Genomic DNA, 17,760 nt, shown 5'->3' on the forward strand with positions numbered 1-17,760 from the left:
AGGTTGGTCACGTGTACTTGGTATGTGTACTAAGTTAGTCGCATTTGTTGACATTATCGGTCATCAAATGAGAATTATACTAGGGCTGCCAAGCGGCCTGAAGTAATAATTCGGATTATATGAACAGACGAAGTGAGAAATGTATGAGACAACAAATGGTAGGAATTTCCCAGTTAGTGCTTCAAACCACTTTTTAACGCATAGGAAAGGTAGATCCCCCATAAAAGCAAAAGGGGCCTGGGTATACCCACAGGGCCCTGGGACCTAGGTCTCATGGTCCCAAGATGCATCAGTGGCTTTTTGACGCCATACAATAAACCGATAAAACAAGACCCATACAGGGGATGGGCAAAGGGCGGGAACCTCATATATTTCTCACTTCGTCTGTTCATATAATCCGAATTAATACTTCAGGCCGCTTGGCGGCCCTAGTATAATTCTCATTATATTTCACAGACTCCGTTCGAAATATATGAGACAACAAAAGGTAGTTTTTAACGCCGCTATATGAACAGACATACGAAGTTCTATGTAACAAAAACATTTTAATGACATAGAAAAACTCAACTATGGTTCCATTGAACAACATTTTCAGAACAGAAAGTTCAACCGGAGAGTAACTGATGTTACAACTACTTTGAGGTTAAAACCCCGGTAGCAAAATCTGAGTTATACAATGGCTTATAATAGAAAGTTCTGAACGTTGAAGAGGAAGACCAGTCAGCCATAGACATGATAGTTGACAGTGGAACAAATGCATTGGCGGCTGCTGTCGTAGAGGGAGCGTACTGAGGGAGCTTTGAAAATTTTACTGTCGATTCCTGCTGCACTTATAAAGGTACGAAGCCAACGCCCCAATGTCGTGATTTGCATATCGGGGGGAGGCAGGTGTACAGGGCTGCCGTTTGTACTGCGGGTGTTTTCCAACCACCAGGTCAGTTCTCCTCTAGCACTGGTTGACAGAGTGATTCGGGCGTCGTAAGACTCCCGGTTCATTTGCAGGCCCCATATGAGGTCGCATTGCAGGTGGCGGAAATGGAGCGGTGCTCGCCAAATGGCTGGCCGGGAGGACTCGAGTAAACCGATTAAGCTTGCTAGGTTTCGTAGTGTGATCCTTTGAGGAGCTAGTAGACGGTGAGCAGAGTCTAGGATCTTGTAGATCTTTTCTGCTGGGAGTGACAGCATCATAGACGTTGAGTCTATTTTGAAACCCAGAAAGGTGATAACCTGAGAAGGAGTCAGGGATGACTTTTTGAAGTTTACTATAAATCCTAGGGACTGAAGGAGAGTCACTAACAGATGAGTGTTTTTCACAGCTTCCTCCTTTGTAGCAGCTAAGAGAAGGAAGTCGTCCAGGTAAATATGACTCGTATTGACTTTCTCCTCAGGAATGCTCCGATTGGCTTCATTAGTTTTGTAAAAATTCTGGGGGCTGAACACAGGCCGAATGGGAGGCCTTTGAACTGGTAATAAGTGCCCTCCCAGATAAACCGAAGAAACTTTTGAGATGACTGGTGGACGGGAACTGAAAGGTAAACGTCCTTTAAATCTATATTTGTCATAAAATCTCCTTTTAAAAGCAACGTTTTCAAACAACTGAGATTTTCCATCTGGAAATGCTCGTTTAAAATGAACTTGTTCAGATAACTTAGATCTATCACCAGAAGCGTAGGTCCATCCTTTTTGGGTACAAGAAAAAGGTGGCTGTAAAAGCCGTCTCTTGAAAAGGGGGTCCTCTCTATGGCCCCTTTCTGCAACAACTCGTTGATCTCCTGTGAAATTAGGAGTGCCTCCTGACCCGACGAGGAAACTTTTGGAAAGGAGTTTTGAAAAAAGTTATCTTGTACCCTGACACAATTGAAAGGATCTGTGGGTCCGATGTTAGGGTTCTCCAAGTGGCTAGGCACTCTGGGAGTCTTGCTGACGTCCCTTCTGGGAATGGGGACGAAAGAGGCCGTTTTTTAACAGGTTCCCTGGTAATTTGACTGAAATCTAGAGGTGTTTGAATACCCAGAAGATTGATATTTGGAGAAGGTGACTCCTCGCTTCTTGGTCTGAGACTGGGAGCTAGTGCCACGCCTAGGAAAGGGCCTGGTTGCATTTTCTGCCAAATTTTTTGTGAGGCCTCTAGACAATTCAGCCTGCTTTGAGGCTAATGAGGGAAAATCATCTCCAAAAAGCCAAGACTTGGCATTTGGTAGAGGTAATTCTGCAAGGTTTATCCTCGACTTATTTATTGATACGAGGACTCTCTGTCGTCGTAATATAGATAGTTGGGTATTTGCTGAGCCTAAGAGGCAAAGGGCTTGCTCCAAGGCTAATTTGATTTCCTCATAAGATGGTGTTGAACCATTTTCGATGCAGTCAATGAAGACCACAAAGTGGACCAGTGGTATTTAACAGTGCACGCTGGAGGGTGGACATTTCTTTGTCTCTCTCTTGGGCATACCTTTTCAGTTTACTGGGAACTTGATTCAATAACTGTTGATCCAGTTTTGGGGCAGATAAAGAATTCACCTCAGGAATGGCCCAGTCCTCCAGGATAACAAGCGCTTGTTGATATGTTAATTTCCTCCGGAAATTAGACTCCAAAAAATTGGAGAATGAAGATGAAGGCTTCCAGGAGGTAGGCTGAGCAACAGGGTCAAACAGACCATGATCAAGGCTCACTGCTTCGTCGGCAGTCTTACTTGAATCTTTTGGGGCCTTAACAGGCTCTATTGGTGCCTTAATAGGCTCTATTGGTGTATTTACAGACTCTATTGGTGCCTCAATAGGCTCTATTGGCGCCCTAATGGACGATGAAGAAGTCTCAAGAGACTTATTGGACGTCAAAGGAACGTCTATCTCCATCAAGCTTGGCGTGTCATCAGCCATTTAATAGCGACAAGGCATCAAGGTCCGTGCTCGTAGCAGATTCTAGCTGATTTGAGCGGGTTTCCAACGAGTCTATTCGGCCAGAAAGACTCTCAATGGAGTGCAAAATCCTCTGAAGAGTATCTTCTTCTAGGTCCCTAAGCCGTTTTGGCGAAGAACTTTCACCTTGTGCGTCGTGTGACGCGACGGAGTTTTGGCGCGAAGATGGCGACCGGGAGCGAGTCCTTTTTCGGGACTTGTGCTTTCTGCTAGACATTTTCAGCGAATGAAAATACCTGGAGAGCGAGAAAACATCGCTAGAAAGAAACCTACTGTGCAAAAACACAGAGGAATAGCCTGCAAAAGGTAAAAAATTAGCAAAAAAGGCAGGACAAATCAGAAACCGAAGGGTTTGAAGCACAAGGAAAAAAGCCACTGATGCATCTTGGGACCACGAGACCTAGGTCCCAGGGCCCTGTGGGTATACCCAGGCCCCTTTTGCTTTTATGGGGGATCTACCTTTCCTATGCGTTAAAAAGTGGTGCACTAACTGGGAAATTCCTACCATTTGTTGTCTCATATATTTCGAACGGAGTCTGTGAAATATAATTTAACTACCTTATTACATAAAATTTTCGCGACACCTTAATTTCGCGATTTTAAGGAGCGCATATTTCGCGACAATCGCGAAATTTTTGTATTTTGAATCACTTTATTTTCGCGCTTTCGAGTAAGACACAATTTACATTTCCTCGGCAACATTATTTAACATGCCCTTGAATTAAATAAAACGATTTCATCAAGGGAACAATATCGCAAATATTAACAAGAAAGCAAGGGCGGGACTAAAACTCGGCAATAACATTAGCAAAGTTCTCACAATGTCTACAAGTGGGTCATGCTTGTTTTTGTTTTGAATCAATTGACGAAAACACCCATTTACATTGAAAGTTCCTTCCTTCAGTGTTACTAAACTTTTTCTTTCTTGATTATTGACCTGTGATTCACCTTATTTTCGTGTCATGTTATGTTCGCTCCCGGGGGGTCCTCTCATATGTGGCCTATATAGGTATGTGTCGCCCGATAGGGTATGGTTTTTGAGGTTCTCGGTCCTTAAATAGGGTATCATTTTTGCTCCTTTTGGCAATGTGTTCCCGGTGTGATCCTTAGATAACGTAACTGAATTCTATTAGCTAAAATAAACGCTCAGCTAAACCAAAAAAAAAAAGGTTTCTTAAAACTGAATTTTCTGTTCAGGTATTAGTAAAGCGATTTTTTAAAGATTTGTGTCTTGCCGTGCGCGGTTAGCCGTTCATGGGCCTTAAAAAGGGTATCAATTTTCGCTTTCTTTATCCTTAAATAGGGTCAGGGTTTAAGAACCTTGGTGGCACACCCCTATCCAAAATTTATGGGAGTACCCCCCCCCCCCCGGGTGTTCGCGACACTTATTGTTCGCGTCACTTTAATTTCGCGATTTTTTTTGGAATCGCGAAATTCGCGAAATTAACGTGTCGCGAAAATTTCATGTAATAAGGTAGATCGGCTCTTTCAAAAAAAACTCCTGCTCTGTGTACTTAGTTTAGAGTCACGTTGTTTTTAATCGGTAGAGAAATTAAAACTGAAATTAAATACCGTGTAGCGCCTAGAAATTTATATTACGTAATTCCATTGGGGATTATGTAACCTTGTGGTGATATTTAAATATTTTTGTAGGGATTTCGTATGTATTAGTTTTAACGCGTGCTAGTCAAGATTAGCCTTTTGGATCATGTGTTTCGTTTGGAATCGATATTCCTTATTGCCACACAGATAGTAAGTATTTACTTATACCTCTTTTTCGGATTTATTGTTTATTGTATTTTTGCGATAATATCTTCCTTAGGACTTAGGTATTTTGTTATTATTTTTCAGTTGAATCATCAGTCTCATCAGTTGTTTGGATCTTGTGTGTGTTTACACAATTGTACTCCGTATTATTACATGGAAAAATAAATGGTGCATTCAACATCGTGGTTCGATCCAGGAAATGCTACGTAGTCTTTGCTACATACTGTATTAAAGTGCCTGAGAATCTCCTGCTCTGTATACCTAAGACTTGAGACTTCCACGTGGTGGTATTTCAACACAAGGGCCCATTCGTCGATAAATTAAAACTATTTATTTTGATAGAAACGCAATAGCCACCGAAACAAAGTTTAGTCAACAAAGATCGTGTTTGATACTTCATCTCGCCTTAAATTTCAGAACATCCCACATCCCGCCTACAAACATGAGTAACACATCCCGGTCCCGCCAAAACAATTTCATCCCGTATCCCGCAACTAAAATGTTTTTATATCCCACATCCCGCCTTGATTTTAAGCCCCATTCCGCATTCGGCCAACCTATTTTGGACCCTCCTGATTTGTTCAACCTATACCCTCGAAGGAATAATTCGTAGCAAAACATGCCCGGGTATAGGTGATCATACAAAATAATGTTAATTAACTGTAGTTTAGGGAAAATGATCCACTTTCCTGATTCCTTTAAAATTTAGCTTTTTTTTCAGGGTTTTCTCAGGACCAAGTAGTCCCATGCAAAAAGTAATTGGTTCGGCGGGGCAGCGCGCGATACACGAGCACCACGCAGCACGCGCGCGATACACGAGCACCACGCGCGCAACTGACCGCCAGATGATTTTTTCAAGTTCTATTTTGCTGTGCAAACAACTTTGGGCATGTATGGCACGTTTTAATTTTCTAGTCTGTGCGCTTAAAGTTTGTGAACTGTCCAGCTCCAGCTAAGTACATTTGTCACGAATTGTTTGCCGAATCAAAGGAAGCTTTTGTGACGAGGCTTATCGGGCGATGGCTCATGATCATGTGGTGTAAATGAGAAAAGAATCACATACTATGGTGGGGAGGCGATCAGTTATATCCCATTAGTTAGTCGGGTTAATTTTCCTATCGGGCCCTTTGCGAAAATATATATTTCTCATTTAGCTGATTCTCGGCTGCTAATGGTCGAGGCATTGGTAAAAGCATCCCAAGATTTATTTATACCTAGGGTAGAGGCAAACAGCAAACGCGGGGTTAAAGAACATCGTTAATGCAAAAACAACGGGTGAGTAAGAGAGTCGATGGGGAGGAGAGCAAAATAGATAGGGTATTTTTCAGATTATTCAAGCACCCTCTGACAGTTATTTGGAATTCAGTTTATTTCCCAAACTGGCGCAAAGCCGTTCAGTATTTAGAGTGAAGATCACATGTAATATTTAATCAAACATCTCGGTAGAAGATGCACACAACTGTTCATGTTTTCGACGTTCATGAACATGGACGCTTTGAGTTTTACAAGGCGCTTGATGAAAAGTTATATTCATTTTGAGGTACAATAAAACAGAACAAACGCTATGACGCTTTGAACAACCAGGTTTAAGCAAACAAGAGCAGAGTGTTTGGAAACTTAATTTGAACTAAAATTTGTTTATCCCAGGGGGTTGGCATTGTAAAGGAGAACATTTTCTCCAAGATCGTTATATTATCCAACTCTTGTAAAAAAACATGCATGAAGGCACAGAGTTGCGTGACTTTTATTTTCAGTCAACAATTATTTATTCATATCAAATACACTGATCGCCGTTCAATGATTCGAGAGTTTTCCTTTCAGTTCACATTAAATACGTTGTGATTTGCGGTAAAACAGGACGAATACTACTTAATGAACTAAATAAGAGCGACCCCAAGTCATTTCCATTAACGAATCGCACGCGAAACTTCAAGCCTTATTCGGCATAGCTTCAAACGACTTCTCAGACTCTGTGTTTGCTTCACCTGAAGCGATTGAAACCTTTGTGACCTCATATTTAACAAGGGGGGTGGGGCGCGGTCGCGCTGTTTGCCCTGTAAAAAAAAAAAATAATTGAATAGCCACTCTCACAAACAATATTGACCCCCCCCCCTTTTTTTCGGCCGCCGCCCCTTCCCCCTCCCCCGTGGTGAGTGCTTTACAAACTTAGTGAACGACACCGACATTCAAGCCGTCTTTGAGTGTCATGTTATCAAACTGTTGGCGGAGTTTCTCGCGGAGCTTCCGTCGCTGCTGTGACACGGACGATTGGTTCGCCTTGAATCGGAGAATTTCCTGCTCTGATATGCACAGATCTTCCTCGGACGAAATACACCCCTGAAAAAAGACGGAAGATAGAAATTTAGTTGCACTGAAAACATGACCCTAAGGATGGGTGGAAACAGGATGGCGGTGATGGATACAAACGGAGCCCAGAGCAGGAAGCCTGTCGCACAAAAGGAAGAATTGTGTGACAGTTTGTCGCGCATTGTAGTGTTGTGTAACGAGTCAAAAGAGGGCACAGGTCTGCGAATGTACATACATGTTCATTGAAAGTCTTAAGATGCGGTGTATAGGATGTGAGATTGACTCACAGTTTGCAAAGGCGTTGCCGAGGCAGGTCTTGCACTTTTTTTGAATAGAAAATTTCCATGGAAAGAACATGGGTACAAAGCTTTTTTACAGGTAGTGCTCAAAGTCCGAGTAGAGCAAGCTTCGCAAGAGAACCAAAGGTTAAAATCCGTCACTTACCATTGATTCTGTTCCGCCATCCTTCCAACCCATTAACTTTAACAGCCGTTTTTCTTCATCGTCAATACGCTCTACAGGTTTTTCTTGTTTTTCGTGCCTAGGTGAATTTTGCTGTAGAAACAGGTAAATAATTAGTCACTTTTCTCAGTTTGCACTTTTCCAAGAAAATGAATTTCAAAGGAACAAAACTTCTGTTACTTTCTCGTTCTTTTGGCTCGTCACGCAATCTGTCCTACCAAAGGAAAGATTATGTGACAAGCACCAAATTGCGTGACGGGCCAACGGAGGAAAGATTTGTGAGGAGACAAAAGAAAAAAAAAAATGAAAAAACAAAAATAAAAACAATTGGTTCATTTATTTCAAGGGTCCCCTATTAGAAGAGGGTTCATTCATGTATTCATTCTTAAAAAACTGCATGATGAAACCCAAACAGAATGATGGCGTAACAAGCCAAAAGCAAATTTATTTACCTTTTTGTCTTTATTTTTGCCCTTCTTCTTTTTTCCCTTCCCATTTGTGCTTTGCGAGGAACCTCCACTACTGGGGCTCCCAGACATGCAGTCCGCACACGTGTCCTCTTCTTCAGTCCCTATTGTAGACGGATCCTTGACGTGATTACAAGTGTCCCCACCCTTGTGTACCACCCTAGTCCATTTATTGTGTTCTGCGACGTACCTGGGGAAGAAAAAGATGTTATCAAGATAAAATTGAAAGCTGTGTAATGTTAGTTAACTCTTGAAAGCAATGTGTCTTCAAAACAAAGTAAGAAGTGAAGCTAAAGTTTCACATAAGTAAGTTTCTGAGGGCATTCGGAGAGTGAGTTATTGAACAAGTATAAGTCCAAGGTTTGTTTTGTGGCGGATCAACTTTTGGCTTTCACCTTTTTGGTGTCTCTATTTTACTGCCATACGGATCAGTCTTGCTGTCTATTTTCTTTTTTATTACTTTGAGTATATCAATGATCCATGTCTGCAAAGCATCCCGCAATTTTCGACGTTTTGTCGTGTGGTTTGGAAATTTTAGAGTCTTGCTTTGTTACCCTTTTTTGTTTTTACAGTATTGGCACTTGTTTTGCTTGTCGTTTACACCATGCCGAGTAAAGATTATATCAAGTATCTGTATAGGTTTCACTGTATCTCCATCTTTTCCCTTAGTCCATCAAGTGTCAAGGCACACGCTGGGGATTTATTGCTCTGAAATCGGCCAAATGTATACGTGGGGGCGTGATAGGAGGGCCGAATTCTCGAGGTTATAACTCTGGTTATATTTGAGTTTTCGAATTGAAATTGACACATACACTAAAGCTCCGTTAAACACATTTTTTGCACTCGAGGTTGCCATGGTTACTGGTCACGTGACTGTCAACCGGCGAAACTAAAATTTGAAAACTCTCAGAGTTTTCTCCGGATTCATTATTAAGCCAACAATAAAGATATCTTACATGAATGTAGTACATAAAAATCGAGAAAACTTGTCCGATTTAGAATCTCAAATTTCACTACTGTGACGTCACAATTAAATACACTTAAAATGGAATGCATGGAATGTTGTCAATATCTCTTAGACTATGAATGATAACGAAGTACAGCTTTCAGTAATTTACTTTGCTCAATGAGATGATTAATTTTATCTGTCTTTTAGATCAGTACGGTGAAAAACAGAAAATCTTAATTTTATGACGTCATTTATTGTGACGTCACAAAATTGAAATTCGAGATTCTAGATCGGACAAGTTTTTCCGATTTTTGTGTATTAAATTCATGCAAAATATCTTTTTTGTAGGCTTAATATTGAATGAGGAGAAACGTTTTTAAGTTTCATTTTCGCCATTACATAGTCACGTGACCAGTAACCATGACGACTGCAAGTGCAAAATATTGTTCTAACATAGCTGTCCTTTATGTGTCAATTTCAATTTGATATGTTTAATATAAGCAGAGTTATGACCCAAGTGAATTCACCCATCCTATCACTTAGCCACAAAAGCATTGGCCGCTTTCAGAGCAAAAAATCCCTGGCGTGGGCAAAATTTGAGGGTGATACGCACGTTTCGCCCTAGTTTTCACACTGCATTTTTCCCTCTCGCTTTTCCTCCGTTTCTCGCTAGACGAACTAAGGCATGCTGGATGGACCACATGTAGACTATATAGATACCTACCCACAGTCGCCATTTCTGTACCCCAATCTTTTCCATTTGCGTCGCTCACAAGTGCTCAAGTCCTCACAGCTGCACGGTGAGCCGCCACTGTCGCCATCATCCTCATCATCTTCACAACTGTCTCCGTGACCATTCATTTCTTCTGTCTCTTCTACGCTGCCATTTACACAAACCCCTTCCTCTTCCTCTTCGTCTTTCGTGGATTCCTCCTCTTTCAGTTCAATGTTCGTCGAGATTACTAAAGATTGGGAATCACATTTACATTTCTCTTTGCGCTTTGCCTTCTTTTTTAATCGTTTCTGCTCTCTTCTGAGCTCCTTGGCTCTCTCCGCTTCAGATATCTCTTCGACGACTTGTTCGAGCCGGGAAATACCTTGCTTTTCTTCTACTGCAACCTGTGGAGTAAAATCATTATGGTGTACATGTGAACAACCATATCAGTGGACGGTAGATAAACAACACTAGAGAAAGTGATCTCAGCTTTAAAAGCAACTGACTCATTCAGATCAAGGGAAAGCCCAGAAAATTTGGAGCTTCTAAAGTAAACATATAAGGTACTACACGTAAAAGCCACTGTAACTGTAAAGAAACCATTCCCACGTAATCCATCCCCCACCCCCCCATCCTGGCAGTTGCGGAAGGTGAGGGACTGCCATTTATGAAAAGTCTTCCAATGGGCTTTCACTCAGTGGTTATCTTTTTTTCCAGTTCAATGAACTCAAGGAAAACATTCGCCTACTGTCTCACCTCAAAACTTTTCCTTAAAGCATCAACGCCCAGGTAGAATAACATCTGCCAAGTTTGTTCCTCCGCTCTCAGTTTCTGCCACAGTCGATGAAGTCTTTCCCAAAGGTGAATTCCGAGACACGTTAACACCTAAAAAAAATGTACATGAAGAGATTGAAACAAAATTCATGTTATGCACAATCAATAACGTCTTCACCCTAAATACATTAGCCTTAATAGCACTCAAAGAAAAAAAAATACTTTTTTGGGTCCTGATTTATCTCCACGGCATGTGGCTGATTACTTACCAACCCCCCCCCCCACCCCCCAACCCCCCCACCAACCCCTTTAGAAAAAATCGACTCTAGTTCTCCTGGGCTGATATGAAATTCTGATTGATTTCTAAGATCATTGTACTTCATAGAAAAGTGAAGTTAACACATTGATAATAATATATAAATAAAGTAGATGTCCTTACTTCTTCCTGAGCAATGTCCAGTGTCTTAGCATGCCTTTCTCTTCTTCTATAGGAAGAAAGAAAGATTATAAATATATAGCAAGTTACTTCACGGTATGATAAATCAATAAGCAGCACTGTTCATAAAACTAATCATACCTACAAACTGCAGGTAGATGCATTAGTGACTGTAAATGTGGTTAATGACACACAAGCACCCCGTCATGGTTAAAATTATAATGGTGTAATATGAAATGGATGACACTTATGGAACTAAAGTTTTCTAGGTGACTTAATGATCATGTTTGCAGTTCACATAAAGATTCAGCTGCTAGAATGATGTAAATCGTTTTAAAGTCTTAGCATACTTGTTATAGCTATAAAGAGCGTGTATTATTCCCTGTTTGACAGGTGATTAAAAGAGATTGCTAAGCAGTCAAAACCATTCAAACAGGCGCTGGTTTGCCTGTGACTAAGCAAATTTTATCAAAATAAATTTCCTGTGGTTTGTATTTTTCTATGGTTATCACGTGCACTGCTTACCCTCCAGCTAACTCTGGCTCTGCCCGTCCAATTAAATGTGCAATGTAGTCTGTATCACAGAGAACATGGATGTGCCGCTCTTGAGGACAGCTCTTGAGACCATCATACAAAGCCGCACAATATCTAGAGGATAAAAGAAAGAAATAAAACTCTTTATTTTAAGAGTCCAGATGATCATCTCATTTCTCATAATAATAACAATGCAGGTAGGAATAAACAAAACAATCAACCATTTATGGACTACAAAATAAACCAAACTAACATTAAAAGAATTTTACACCAATTTCAATCATTTCTTTGATACTTTTGTCTATCTTGAGAATGATCATGAGATTTGGATTTTTCTGTATCTGGTAATACACAATATAATTTATTCTTAACTATTATTCTGGTCCTTCTAATTGGTACACCTTTGCATCTAGTCCATGATATTGGGTACAAAGTTTCATAGCTCTAAGGTGGACAAGTGAGTGCTGAACATTCCATCAAGTGTTTTGAGGGTTAAGGTGAGTGGAAAAACTGACACAGGAGTTGGAGTCAGGCCAAAAAGCAATCTCTTTCACTTGCGTTTTTGAATTCAAGCACCGACCCACCACTGCAGGCTATGTTGAGGAGGACTGGTAACACATTACCATATGAAGTGACAGTGAGCTCTTAAAAGTGGATTAAGACAAATTTAAATTTTAATGAAAGCCAGATAAGTCATAATGATAATGATAGTCAATAAATATAGCGCATTTTTCATATGTAATGTTCAAATGCGCTGTACACATACTGTAATTTACTACACAAAGGCCAGACCACAACACCGGGAACTTCGTGCCCTACTCTTTGCGAATAGTGTGTGGGTTCTTTAACGTCCCCTGTTATAAGAATGAAGATACAGGAGATGGGACCTACGGTTTATCGTCCTTTTCCGAGAAGACTAGAATGTCTAACCATTTGCAGATGTAATTACAAAGGCAGCACATTCTCCTCAGTTATTTTAAGACCCTGAGTGTTGGTCCGGTCTGGGGTTCGAACCCACGACCTCTCGCACAGCAGTCCGGCGCTCTACCAACTGAGCTAACCAGTCCTTAGTATATTCCTTAGCAAATCATTTTGACCTTATTAGGGGTGCAATTCTTTTACATTTCAACCTGCTAGTGTTACTTACAGGACTTTGTTATTATTAACCAAGTCGCACCAGATTAAACAGTAAAAGCCATAACAAAATTGTTACAATAACTTGTACATGTATATTTTAAACTCACCCCTTTTCACTTGGCCCATCTAAATCTCCAGCCAAAATACTGTAAGCTCTTAGAACCTTTGATTTGCACTCAGTGCAAAACCTATGCTTTCTAAGATAATTTTCTAGTGTGTCCAGAAGGGCATCTGAGTCAATCAACACCACCTAATAAAAATTGGGAACAAAATTTACCGACAGCAAAGTGCTAAGTCACGGACATAAGAAAATAAAGGTTCCACTTAAAATGAATATTGAATACAGCTGCCAATAAGTGTTCTCCTTATCAGGCGGTACGGTATTTCCTTTGTTTTCCTGTGTGTTTTATCATAATATTTTTTATATAATAAAAAAAACAATACAATGTACTATACCTCATCTCGACATTCCTGGGACAAAAGATCCCACACATCTATCCAGCTTCTAAACATGAAAAAGACTCTTTTTAGTGCAAGTAGACAATGTAATGTAATAAAAACAAAACAAATTATTTTCCACTGAACAATAACACAATATTTTTTTCCTTATTATTGATCAACTGGTTTGACTGTAATTTCAATCAAAGAAATAAGTTAACTTAGGTTTACCCAGATGGTCTTGACTTGTGTGTTTCCAATGAATGCAAAGGGCACCTTCTGCAAAATAACATGGGCAGCAGAAAATTAGAACTAGACAGGACTGACACTTATATTAAACTCTGTAATTGTATCAACAGTATTCATTCTAATTTACTGTTTTACAGATAATATCCTTGTAATGAACTATAACTACCCACGGCAAAGGCACAAAAATTGTATTCACTTGTCAAGGATAGGCTAGGGCAAGTGGATTTTACAATGCCCAATGAGTTTAAAATAGTTATTCTGTTTTAAGAATTATTTTAATTGAGTGAATTTTAAGCTGGTATATTCCAGTTCAAGAAGTTGAAAGGCCACTTTTCATTGCCGCACCCTGATAATTCAATGCTCCTAACTTATTAGAAGTCCTATGAAACAACACAATACCTGTTTCTTCTGCACTTAGGGATGGATTCCACCATCTCGCTTAGTCTGGATCTAGAGAGAAATTATAAGGAATGATCCAGAATAAATGCCAGCAACACTAAAGTAATAAGAATAATTTGCATCCACCTCATCCACTGTCATTGACAAAAGATTGTTCTTCATACTACAACAATTGTCACCAATGATACAGTAAAGGAAAATCTGGTCCAATTAATATATGAATTGCATAAGCCATGACAGCACTTTACTATTGGGTGATTGTGTACTGCACATGTAGCATGAAGCTCCTTTGAGTATTTGGATGAAATACTTGTCCATTGCAGAAGGCAGTATTTAGTCATGTCTCACCATAGTTAATAGAGGGAAATGGTTAGGAAGCCAGGAAAACATCAAAGGATCAAACAGTAAGGCCAAAATTTAGGTTGGAAGGTCCATGAACGTGCACATCTTTTGTTTTGCTCTCATACACTATGCATAAGTTACGTAATCTAAATGTTTTTATTGGTTAGTTGCATGATCACAAGTAACCACCTATTGTATTTTGTCAGGTTTTGTGCACGGTCAACCCCCAAAATAGCGAACAATAACCTATAACAAAGAACTTTGCCGGGCTTCATAACCATTTCCCTCTATTAACTATGTGTCTCACCGGCAAATTTGTCTAGCACTCAATTATGCCTCTTGGTAGTTAGAGGCACTGTGTCTGAGTAACCAGTTAAGTGACATACCTTGGAACAAAACACAAGGCAACTTCCTATGCTTAGTCAAGCTCTCAATCTCTTGATCTCAAACCTCCCCCCTCCCCCCCCCCAGGCTAACCATTACACCATGATGCCTTCACAGGTAACCATTATTTTGCTTTTAAGTTACAGTTTATAGATTTAACTTACCCATGGACATAGAAAAGCGCATACACACGTTTTGGATCTTGAAGAAAGGGATCATCGATAGTCAAAACTGAAGAAAATGTGTCAAAATAACAGGTGATTATTGAAGAATGTTAATAGTATTACATTGGAACACAATAATATGACTTGTTATTCATTGTTAATAGTGAACTAATAAAAATTGATGTCATCAAGTGTGACATCCAAGTCTCATCACAAACGAAGCTGCAGCTACTGTCAGTAAAAAGATGGTTCCTTAACGGGACACTGTCACAGGGATTTTTTCTGCTTTTCAGTAAAAAGTACTAAAATTTATCGACAAAATACTCTGGCTCGTACACCAAAGACATCAAGATCAAGATATTTATAAATTGCTGTTGAAGGTAGAGGGACACTTTTACAAGTTTTTAGCTGTTTTTTTTTTTCAGGCCACCAAGGCAGAACTTGAAAAAGGCAGCCCAATTTTTTCAAGTTGAGATTTAAAGTTCCTTATGGCATCACAATAATATGACTTGTTTAAATATGTAGCTTCAGTACATTGGCTTAGCAATTTGTAGCCAAACTAGACCACTATTTGTAGGTTTCCAATGGGGCAAATACATCTTAAGGCTCTTAAATTTTTGAAGTTATAAGCTTGTGACAATGTCCCTTTAAATATCACATTATTGAACACCATCATTTGCGTTAAGTTATAAGAGTAGACTCACCTCCACTGTTTGTGATTATCAGAGGCTCCAGTGCTGGCTGACCTGACTCCACTAACTGATTGTACAATCGCTCAACACTGTGTATGGAAGATTAGAAGATTATTTATTTTTGCCTAGGTAGCCCTAGGAAAAGCCCTACTAACTCATTAATCTCTATATTTAACAAGTGATTGGCGATTGAGTGATTAGGGTATACCCTATCTGTAAGTTGCTTCATATGAGCATTAAATTTCATTCTCCATAGACTGCCATTTGTGAGAGCTCCTGAGACATTGGAAAAGTAATAATCTAGACAAGCTCGTAATTTAGTCTCAAAAAAAGAAAATGTCCACCTCAAGGCTGGTTCACACTTGTGTGATAAGAACAGGAATAAGCACAATGATAAGACGACTTGGTAGTGGACTATTGTGACATAAGCACAAGCCACAAGGAAATAAAACTTTTAATTTCATGTGTGAACTGGTGAAAGATAAGCACAAGAACAAGCACAAGACTTCCCATCATGCGATGTTCATCAGAAGTTCTTAAGAACTGCATTGCATGATTTTGCAAGGTCCTATTCTCCCAGAGGAGAATTAAGGAAACAGATGATGATGACGATGACTACATTGCATGTGTTGTCTTGTGCTTGTGCTTATTGCGAGTAAACATCCAGTGCTTATGCTTTTGGTTATCTCACAAGTGTGAACCAGGCTTTACATTTACCTTAACCTCGTGACAAAAATATACACTCAAGAAAGTTTGGAAGCAAACTTTCAAACTCTCCCAAACTTTCTGTTGTGTTTGCGTCAGATTATGTAACACAAAATATGTGCCAGTTTTCTATTCCTTAAAATATCAACGCATATCTTTTAGAAGTGGTCATTGCCAAGGGCAAATACCCATAACATATATCGGACCCCAAGCAAGCCACAGTGCTTCAAACTAAAGACATTAAATGAGATGTTTATTACCCAGCATTTCATGCCTAAAAGTGAGACAAACAATGCCTTGCTGCAAAACAGAAATCACAGCCGAGGATATTTGTACACTTTACATGATGAGGCATTATTTGAGTGCTGATAAATTTTGTTGGATAATAAACTAAGGCACAATATAATTATATAAGTTTTAACTACACTTACAAATCATTTTCACACATGCACAACAAGACATTTACACTTTTTTAACCAAAAACCATCAGTACAATGGAAAATAACACTTATAGTTTTAAATGAAGCCATTTAACACCATGTAGATTTGGAAATCAATCACAAACGTTACTGAGATTTCGTTTCCAATGGTGAATAATTAATCTAAAGGCGATGAGGAAATAATATGAAAATAGTAAGTTTGATACCTTCGTCGACAGCCAACGCACGGTACAGAGTGCGAGAGAAACGACAGAACATCTTTTTGTCTCACCGTCGTAGCACCCGCTAAATCATCGGCGCTAAGACACTGAAATCGCTGCAGAGGGAAAGAAATTTGATCAGAACAATTTCCTGACAACGTATATATAAATACGATGTCATGCAGTGTTTATATCAAGAAACCTGAATTATAATCGCCGACTTGCGGTGGTAAAATCATCACTTGACGCTTTTTCTAGCTACGTATCGTCCATAGGCTTAAATTTGAAACTAAATTTCCAAACGTTATGCACGAATAAATGCTTACACATGCTAAAACTTTGTGAAGATTTGATATCTCGTTCCAGTGGATATTTTATTAAAACTGCAATAAATTGATTTATACGTACAAGTATCATGGTAGATTATTTTAGCTGAAAAACGACAATTTATCACGACAGAACTACTTCAGCTCAAGAGGTTCTTCCTAAAAGATACAAATTCTCTTTAAAAACTACACATAGAGGATAAAAATGTCAAAATAAAGTTCAGCTAAGCCTACCTTGTTAAACGACTGCAGCTCGTATTCGTTGACTTGACGAGTAGAAATCACAGTTTCTGGAATTTCCATAACCATCTACAACAACACAAGAATACTTATCACATAAAAAGCTCACGGAAACTTATTCTCTTTCGAAGGAAATAAAATACAATGGACACAATGTACAATTACCGTTAAGGTGTCCTCGATATTCAAAGGTATTTGTCGACGCTCGAATGCAAAGTCAGTTTCGTCTCGACAGACCGCTACAAGTTTCGCCATTTTAGTTGACTGCAATCAGCTTCAACATACAACAAAAGGACTTCTAGGGATTCTTGAAAGGATGATAAGACTCGTGGAGGGTTGTAGTTTCTTATAAAGCGCGTAAACTTTTGTTTTACAGAGAAAAATGCGAAAGTAAATATTCCTCTCTTACTGGATTCCCGATTCTGTAATCCTCCTATACCAACGATCATAGCGCGCCGCGCGCCATACCCAGTAGTCTTCACGATGCCACGTTGTCGAAAAGGCCGCGATCCTTCTGGACTGCGCCAGAAATAGGGACCTCTGGTAAGCCGCCACAAAGGCGTGTGAATGTGATTGGCTGTTAAAAACTTGGACTCTGGACTCTTGATCACGCCATCGACTTTGAAAACGCGGAAATAATTGACAAGGGCAACAATCGCATTAGAAAGACACTTGAATCCCCGGGGGGGGGGTACTTTCCCATAAATTTCGGATAGG

The 17,760-nt window shown here is 39.7% G+C and overlaps 2 protein-coding genes across 3 annotated transcripts in view; both read right to left on the minus strand.

Annotated features, from left to right (window-relative positions):
* The window catches only part of LOC144646182 (SH2B adapter protein 2-like), a 58,772-nt gene that overhangs the window by 18,871 nt on the left and 22,141 nt on the right, over positions 1–17,760 (minus strand). The window lies entirely within an intron of this gene.
* Positions 6,035–17,515, minus strand: LOC144646131 (gametogenetin-binding protein 2-like). Its single transcript, XM_078505658.1, has 16 exons — positions 17,209–17,515; positions 17,038–17,112; positions 16,484–16,593; positions 15,145–15,221; positions 14,441–14,507; positions 13,551–13,601; positions 13,134–13,181; positions 12,921–12,969; positions 12,572–12,714; positions 11,319–11,441; positions 10,797–10,842; positions 10,340–10,468; positions 9,593–9,987; positions 7,905–8,109; positions 7,435–7,545; positions 6,035–7,020 (listed from the first exon to the last, which is right to left on the minus strand). Exons 1-16 carry the CDS (start codon positions 17,296–17,298, stop codon positions 6,850–6,852), a joined length of 1,890 nt encoding a protein of 629 aa, XP_078361784.1. The 5' UTR covers positions 17,299–17,515; the 3' UTR covers positions 6,035–6,849.

The sequence above is a fragment of the Oculina patagonica genome, chromosome 3, assembly GCF_052425735.1.
Source record: "Oculina patagonica isolate OP01 chromosome 3, crgOcupat, whole genome shotgun sequence".
Classification (NCBI taxonomy): Eukaryota; Metazoa; Cnidaria; class Anthozoa; order Scleractinia; family Oculinidae; genus Oculina; species Oculina patagonica.